Source organism: Chelon labrosus, assembly GCF_963514085.1.
Source record: "Chelon labrosus genome assembly, chromosome: 7".
Classification (NCBI taxonomy): domain Eukaryota; kingdom Metazoa; phylum Chordata; class Actinopteri; order Mugiliformes; family Mugilidae; genus Chelon; species Chelon labrosus.
In genome coordinates, this window is record NC_140343.1 from 14,997,723 (window position 1) to 15,006,535 (window position 8,813).

The window sequence follows — 8,813 nt, forward strand, 5'->3', positions numbered from 1 at the left end:
TATATTCATTGGGTACCAAAAGATAAAAAGAAAGTGTAAACCACAGGTGTCAAACATACGGCCCGCGGGCCAAAACCGGCCCACCAGAGGGTCTAATCTGGCCCGCAGCATGTGCAAAAAAAAGACTGTAATTTTTCAATGAAAATATCTGATATCCCTAATTTGTCCACTGTTTTAGTAAGAGATGTGGACAGAACACTAACACCGAGACCCAGGACTAAACAGCAGCCAGCAATGTACCCACATTTCACTTACTTTTGTTGAGGAATTTCATTTTTTTTCAAGGATAGTTTGTTAAACGTAAACATTCTCCTAATTTACTTGTTCTTTTCTGCGCTATAACAATTGGAAAAAAAGCTGTTGTCATTACTTATAGGTGATTATGCTGTTATCTTACCAGTCCGGCCCACTTGATATCAAATTGGGCTGTATGTGGCCTCCGAACTACAATGAGTTTGACACCCCCGGTGTAAACCAAATCTGGGAATGTAAAGGGTGCATGTGTGCTTATGAAACTGTTAAAAAAAAAAAAAAACGTAAACGCAGTTGGTTGTTAAAAACATTTAAACTACAGACCAAAATCATCCTTATTTGTTATATAGTAGTTAAAAGACATGAAAACAGAAATCTTTATGGGAGTAATAACATTAACAAAAGTCTAGAATTTCATTTTATAATATCAGGTTTAACTCGGTTGGTTACTGAGAAAGTGTCACTAATACTGTTGATCCCACTTGCAATCAACACCCTTGATGAAGACCATCATCCTGCTTATATTCCGCCATTGCCTTATATTATGTGATATAACAATAGAAAGACATTGTTAGGGCTACTATGTTTTTTTCTCTCTCCAATACAGAACCAGGATTTAACACTAAAACGTGCAAAAGAGAGTGAAAGAGTTTGAGAAGTTGGCCGGAGCTGAGCCTGTTGTAATTATAAAGTGGAAGCATCCAGCAACCCTAGAAGACCGAGGTGTTCTTCTCATGTAACGTCTCATTGATAAGAGCAGCAAACACCTCATTTACAGGAACCTTATAAGGCTATAAGATCAGGTACTTTAAAAGCCATCCAAACACATTCAGACTCTGCCTGTGTGCCGGCAAATAAAACACCTTGATATCGCCACAACTAAACTCGGATGATTCTGTCTTAATGTCCCATTTCAGGGACCAAGGAGCCCATAGTCTTTATAGCTCCGCGGAATTGCAGGTAGTAATGTCTGACACAGCAGGGCTCCTGCCTTTCAGATGATCAAAGTGACAAGTTCGCCCTGCAACCAGAGCCACTTACAGACGACATCAGGAAGTAGCAAGATTGGCAGCTTTTAGGTCTTTGGTCCATTTCATCAGCCATTACTACCAGCAGAGGCGACATGCTGTGGAGGACTAGTGGGAGGAGGGGAAGGCAGATTAACAGACAGCTGATACAGGTGTATAGGCGGTATCAAACAGCAGCTCTGTCAATACAGCAGGCTCCAAATTTCTTCAGATGGCAATCCACAAAGTATGCCCGCCAATTTCACTATGACGGGATTAACTAGGAGCTCCATATGATTTTCTCAGATTCTGTGACTCAACAATTCAGTGATCCACGTTCTATCGGCTTTAAAGACCCCTATCCCAAGTTTCAAAAGCTTACCCTTCGGACAAGGGACGCTCTTTTTCTCCCACATGGTTCCGCTTTCCCCTTTTTGCTGCATTCAGTTGTTCATCAAACCCCGCGTCCTCGCCAACTCTCCCATCCTCCCTTCTCTGCACATCTGCTAGGCTCGAGTTTTCCTTTCTTCCCTCCAGCGCCTTGCTTGGCCCAAGGCCCTTATAGCCAAATTGGTTTACATTGGAGAGATAAATGCTCGGCAAATGCGCTTAAACACGTACAGTAAAAAATGCAGACAGTGCGTGTCAGGATTATCACCCAAGTCAGGGGGAGAAAGGAGAGCGTCTCTGTAGCACAAAGCTGGGGAGCCAGAGTGAAGCCTGCAGATACAGTCCGTCTCATCCACTTCTCAGGAGAAAGAGAGGAGGATTTAGCATTTGCATGCTAGTCTGTAATTCCTGGCATTATATAACTTGTCGCCAACAATCAAACTCCCGTGGTATTGTCAAAGTATTGTTTCACATGTGTGAGCAAAGTGTGGAGTTACACTTTGGGGGAAGGTGTTTCGGGAATGTTGTCTGCTGGCAGCACGGAGGCAGTCTGCCCAAGATCCATGGCAGAGACCACCCCATAAGCCCGGTCGAGAGCACCTACTCTTCAACACAGCGTCAGGCCCAAATAGAGAACATGCGCTTCAAAATCCTCTCAAAAGATTCAGCTTAGGGAATAAATGACTCACTTGAACATGGGGAGTAATATTTTGAAAGGACTGTTCAGAAGATCGAAAGCCACTGAAAGATAAAAAAAAGTCTTTCCAGAGATCAATCCGAAAGGAATTCAAAATACTGCATGTTTAGCTCATGTGCACGAGCAATGCTGCATGAGTTGTTATCGCCCTCAGACTTTGAAGTAGTGCGTGCTGTGGACCACACACCACGCGCTATACTTCGGTGAAATCTAAAAAACAAAGCTGAAACAAATGCTTAAGTTTTTCTTAAAGACTTTTCACCATACATCCAAGTACCTTCCTCAGTTCTAAATGACTCATGAGGAGTTTTTATTAGGAACATCTGTAGTTAGTACGTACCTGAACTTGTTTCTGGTTGGCATCACTCAAATAAGAGCAGTTGCAAGCTTAAGCTGTGAGCTGGTTAAAGGTCTTTATTGCAACTAATTGCATTTAGGATCTGATATAATTCACACAAACTGTGCACATTATATGAATTCATTAGAGTGATTTCTTTTATTCATCCTTCATGGGTGCAGTGGGCTGCCATCGGGGACCAGTTTGAGGGTTAGGTGCTTGCTCAAGGCGACTTAGCCATTGACACTTGAGGGATGCGAATCTGTGACCCTTTGGTCCCAAGCTGCTTCTGTAACCTACTCCACAGCTCCTTCTACTCACTTTTGTCAGTTTTTTAATAACAAATTGGTCGAGATTGTGTGCTTTCTCTGTGAGGCGGTGTTTGCGTTTACCTGTACTGGACTTTGGGCTGGAAAGATTGTCTTTAAATGTGGTATACAACTTCCCATTTAATTGCTTGAGTTTTCTTATACATAGTCCGTGAATAATAAATTTAAATGACGATTTAAAAAGACTGGCAATAACCAATAGTCTTAACCACTTTTCCAAAGGAAGAATCAGATCATATTTTATAGTTTGTATTCATAATTTTAAAGGAGGCTCAGTCATTCTTTTATATTTTTAGAAAATGAAGGAGGTGTATGGACATGTTAATGTTATGTTAATAATAAAGATAACGTGGTTGCCACACTGCCGGAACAGCCTACAAGTGTACACGAGACACTCCCACATATCTAAGTAGCTGCTCCCTCGCAAGGTGAAAGAAGAAAGAAGACAGGCAGGGCTCATACAAAGTGGATCCTGAAGAAACAGCTGTCTTCCTACCCACCTGCTGCTGTCATCGTCCCCTGGGGTGGGGGGGACACCAAACCGCTGTTCCTGTCTGCTAGCATCAGCGTAAAAAACCCTTCCACATTCTCTTCTTTTTGGATTTGGATGTAAAACCCCCCCACCCCCCCAAAAAAAAGAAAAAAAAAAAGACCACATTCACCCCCTCCCCTTCTTCGTCACCTCCCAAAAGCCCCCTTTTTTTTTCTCATCCCCGCGACCTACCCCTCCCTCCAAATCGACGCAGTTCCCCTCAGACCTCCCAACACAAAGCCCTCAGAGCAAACCCTGCACAGAAATCATAGCACACCATTCAATCATTGTTTTTTACCCTCTCTCACCCCTTTTATGGTCCCACTAAAGGTTTTAGCCGGGCAGAGAAGGAGGGCTGTCACTGAGGAAACCTTAGCCCATTGATGAAGTGACAGGAGCTGCCAGAATATGATCCTAATCCTGTTTCCAGCATTCTTTTAGCCTGCTGGCATCGCAATTCCTCCACACATTCTCTGAGCTGTCAACTAGGAAAATCCCTCTAATAGCGCATTGCCCAGATACACATCAAAGAGCTCCTGGAAACCTTCAGCGGCTTAGCTGCCATAGACACGCACACACACACACACACACACACACACACACACACACACACACATTCCCCTTAATTTACGCCCACACCGTCTTTACCAACACACAAAACCCAGATGTTCAGGACAAATTGACCACATATTTCGAGACCGTGCCTGAAAATATCCCGATGATGTTTGTAAGAATGATCTTTGCACCCCCCAATATTATTTTTTATGTCCTGTAACCTCCCCCATTTTTAAGCCACCCACCCCTTTCTCCTGTTAGAAAGCGATATAATCTTTACGGTCATGGAGAGAGGAAGTGGGAGCAGAGCAGGAAAAAACAGGTGTCTGAACTTTGCTGACTCCAGAAACCCTTTCAGTCCCATTTTATCTCGTTCTATTCTTACTTAATCCATCGATATCCCAACCAAAGGTAATCTTCTTATGGCGAAGCATTCTGTTTCGGTGCAGCCAAACCTCGGCTGACAGGGCGGGGGGGGAAAGGGGAGCAGCAAGAGAGAGAGAGAGAGAGAGAGAGAGGGAGGGTGGGTGGATGGTGGATTGGAGACTCTTTAGAGCCTGACACCGTGCTTCACTCATTTCATTTAGGATTAGTTCTTCTGCACAGGGTGAACAAGTGGCAGGTTCTCCCCTATGCGATGTGTAAACCTCGCCATTTAGGATGGTAGACCCCCTGTGTCTACAATTATTTACGGATCATCAAGTTGTCTTCTGTGAAACATTTAAAGCAAAATTTAATTTTCACCATAAAAAAAGGTTGAAGGTAAACAATCTAATGTCGCAAGCTTCTACTTTCTGGAGAAAAATTGGATGCTCTATAAGATCTGTGCATGTCTGTCTGATGTTTGAATGGTTTACAATGTGAATAGCCTGTCCAGACTTTCTCACTCGCCCTTTAGCAAACAAAAAGACACAGAAATCCACAAAAACTTACACCAATTCATCCCCATATATCTTAATGTAGGACCGTGGGCCAGTGCACATGCTTTGTTCCAACCAACGACACTGCGAACGCGAGTCCTTCTTATGTGATTTATTCCCTTGCATTGAACAGATAAATTACTCACATTTAAAACAATTCAGAAATACATGTTTTGAATCTACAGTGATATAATACATAGAGAAGTGACCTGTGTGTTTTTTTTTTCTTCGCCAGAAGCCACAGGCTCAGGAAAAGTTCAATCCAACCCGTGCCCGAGTTAACGAAAATATATGTTGCCTGGGCTCGTATTTATTCATCGCCGCGCCTCATCTGCAGATTCTCCCCCCTCGTTTCATTCCAGATGTCAGGTCCTTTGCTTAAAGCTGCGATTGAAAAATGAATTGAATGTTTCCGCTCGAATCTTTCCCACAGGAGGAGACGTGTGGAGTTTGACCGGGAAGATGCAGGCGAACACTGAGGGAATATTTACAAAGCTCGATGGATTCTTGCAGTTCAGGGCTGTGACCTTAAACCAGGAGAGTCAACTGCCATCTACAAAAAAATGTCGATTGTGAGGTTTACATTGACAGATCTGAGCTTTATCTCTGATGTCAGATTTTTATTTACCTGCTGATGCCTTGATGATTGTGTCGTGGGGCTGTAAGCCATGCTTCAGATAAGTTCATGCATGCATAGTTCATGTTCAGAGGTTATAGGATGATTCATTATGTCACATCTGCCCTGGAAAGAGACTGAGAGCTCTGGTGTTTGAGCAATTGACTCTACAGAGGAGGCTCAAATCGCAGTGAGCATTTGGAAAAACGTGATGACGCAGTTGATCAGGAGGAGTCAGAAACTAAGACCCACAGGCGAACGGCACTGTTCAGTCACAGCCCAGGTGGGATTTTTTTTTTTTACCCCACTGAGTTCTTGTCATAATCTTATTTTCCATTTAGTCTATCCAGCAGAGGTGTTCTTCGTGTTTTGTTGCGCTCCCAGCAGTGAGCTGCATGCCCATATGATGGTGATGAGGTGAAGGGGAATATGCGAGTTGACAACCAAAAGCCCCAAGCTGTGAGAGGGCCCCTAAAGTGACTGATCTAAAGCACGCTCAGTGGTCCTCATGTGCTTCTCAAGTTTTTGCTCTCTACTCTTTGACGTAGTGCTCTGGCTTTGAGATAGGGTTTATTTGTAATCTATAAGACATCATTCTCAGCAGTGCAATTAAATTATATTTGAAATGTGGACAGATTTTGAACAGAGGATATATTACATTTTTTTTTGAGAACAGGCAAAAATCTTGATCTTGAATTAGAGATATTTCTCATCAGTTTCTAGATGTGTGTCTGAGTTCTGGATGGATTCATACAGCTGTTGTGGAGGTTGTGCGAGGTCAAAGGGGAAGCGGTGAGGGAGCCAGAGTCACCTCCCGTACGCAGAGTCCATAACTTTTAGCTTTTGGGCCCTGGCTTAGAGGGAAACGCATAGCCCGAGCAGCCTGAGCTTCAGTTGGGGAGCGTGTCCAACCCCAGCGAGGCTGCGTGCTGCTTGGCCCTCATGCGGAGGTTTTCGATGCTCGTGGTTTTGCTGTTGAGGCTTCCTGGGAGGCTGCCAGGTGCCGCCTGCAGCAGCGGGCTGTTCCACACCTGCTGGGCCTGCGACAGCGTCTGGTAGTAGGACTGGCAGGGCAGCGAGCCCAGTGGGGAAGGCATGTTGACATTCATGCCCAGGTAGGGCAGAGAGGACGGCGTGCTCATTTCAAAGGACGGGTAGTGCACCAGGTTGTTGGTGGCAGCCATGTGCTGCCGAAACTGCTCCTGCAGCCGGAAGAGGCTGAGGGGTGATGAGGCGTAGGAGTTGCTCTGTGCCAAACCACTGGTTACGCTGCTGGAGGACGGCAGTGCGGGGGAGCTCAAGGGAGAGTCTGACAGACGGCAAGAGACGAGAGACGTTAGTATGTTTTGACACACACTGACCTGTCTTACATTAGACACTATAAAAGGATGCATTTATCAAACTGTGGTATTTTTACCTGATGTAGGGCTCAGCCGTTTGCAGGATGGGGAGCTGCTCCCTGCCTGGGCTCCCCCCTCCCCCTGCGTCTCCTCCCTGAATTTCCCCCTCGTCTCGGCTCTCATTTCGTCCTCCTCTCTGTCAGCATTATCTTCCGCTGCTGACTCGCTGTCCGACGGCTCAGGGGAGGTGACGTTTACTTCCACGCTCATCTCGCCAGGCTGGGGCCGCGCTGCTGCCAGCCTCTCAGTCTCGGAGTGACAGGACGAAGAGGAGGAGGGAGGTGGAGGAGTGCGGGCCTCGGGAACCAGGGTGGTGGTGGCGGTGGTGGTGGTGAGGTCAGTCTTGGAGTCCTCGGTAGAACCCTCTGCAGCTCCGGATGCTTCTTTCTGTTTCTGGAGCTGCTCCTTCTGCAGGCTGCGCTGCTTCTTACGAAACTTGGCCCGACGGTTCTTGAACCACACCTGGCAGGTGGACAAACATCAGGGCTTAGATAAAAGCAACTTAACCGCAACATTTCACGCCTCCACCACATGTATATTAATCACTTTTAATTAAACAATATTTTACTTTCAAGACGAGCAACAGGATGGCAGTAGGCCACATGAGATTAATGCAGGCTGCAGGGTTTTTTACCTGCACACGGGCCTCGGGCAGGTTGGTGCACATGGCCAGGCGTTCGCGCATCACCACATCTGGGTAGTGGGTCTTCTGGAAGGTTTTCTCCAGAGCCTCCAGCTGCTGGGCCGTGAAGGCTGTCCGACTGCGCCGCTGCTTTCGGTGCTGGGAGCCATAGCGGGCCTCAAGGATAATGTCTTGAAATGTGCAGCCGTTGAGAAACAAGAAACATGACCAGTTTAATTTAAGGGACAGGTCACAGGGCAAGCGGGAACACGATAGTTTGTGCATAGCAGGTCAACACAGTTTAAAGAAGCTGCTCCTAACAGAGGCAGGTTAGTTGACGTTAGAAGGACGTGAGGGACTGCAAAGGGAAATAAGCAACTGTTTCCTACCAGCCAGCCTTTCTGCAAGGGTGAGCGCGTGCACCGAGGGCCTGTAGTCAGGTGCGTGCTGAGCCTGCTGCGCCGCCTGCTGGTGGAGGTTGTACATGGCGCTCAGTGAGTTCATGGCGTGGAGAGAGTAGCCGTTCACCCCGTAGTGTTGCATGGTCTTGGAGCTGTCTGCACAGAGGACGAGCTGTTGTCAGTGTCAGGCCTTTTAACTAAACACCACCGTCTGTTTTCTACCTGTACAGCTATTTTTATTTATTTATTTAATAAAAAAAAAAAGCTTCTGTTCTTTTTCTTTTCACGTCAGGGTTTGTTGTAACCGGACACAATGAAATGGCAACAGGTGAGATAGAAACTGCAATGACTGTGCTCCAGAAGAAAAAGAAGGTCCTCATGTTATGACAGAATGACTGAGAAGATAACCACGAGTGACTTCCGATTATTTCAAAGAGATCAATGATTCAGATGAAAACTCTGAGTTGCAAAAGGAAACGGTGAATTTCTGGAAAGTGTTTTTATTCCCCAGGAAGGTTTGCCCTCATTATCGACATTTAAATCGTCCAAAATATATCTTAATCTAACTTTAATAATAAATAGTATATACATATGTCACGTTCTTTGTTAATTTTACAGTTACAGTTCTGCAGTTTTTCTTTTTTCCTGTTTTAGTTCTGATCAAAAGTCAAAAGTAAAAAAAAAACAAAAAAAAAAAAACACGTGTTTCTACAATCTAACATTTATTTCTTTAAGTTAGATTGTTAAAGCTAAGG

General features: G+C 45.2%; 1 protein-coding gene across 1 annotated transcript; it reads right to left on the bottom strand.

Annotated features, from left to right (window-relative positions):
• Positions 1 to 6,356: 6,356 nt before the first annotated feature.
• Positions 6,357 to 8,274, bottom strand: LOC311490150 (diencephalon/mesencephalon homeobox protein 1-B-like). Its single transcript, XM_084547508.1, has 4 exons — positions 8,047 to 8,274; positions 7,670 to 7,848; positions 7,053 to 7,497; positions 6,357 to 6,944 (listed from the first exon to the last, which is right to left on the bottom strand). The coding sequence occupies exons 1-4, from the start codon at positions 8,198 to 8,200 to the stop codon at positions 6,526 to 6,528; spliced, it is 1,197 nt and encodes a 398-aa protein (XP_084403634.1). The 5' UTR covers positions 8,201 to 8,274; the 3' UTR covers positions 6,357 to 6,525.
• Positions 8,275 to 8,813: the final 539 nt, after the last annotated feature.

Bases quoted from the DNA above. Each gene is read 5' to 3' on its own strand.
- LOC311490150 (XM_084547508.1), bottom strand. From the start codon at position 8,200: ATGCAACACTACGGGGTGAACGGCTACTCTCTCCACGCCATGAACTCA. The intron at 7,498-7,669 runs GTAAAAAACCCT...TCCACCTGCCAG, and splicing joins TGCCCGAGGCCCGTGTGCAG to GTGTGGTTCAAGAACCGTCG. The intron at 6,945-7,052 runs GTAAAAATACCA...GCCGTCTGTCAG, and splicing joins ACGGCTGAGCCCTACATCAG to ACTCTCCCTTGAGCTCCCCC.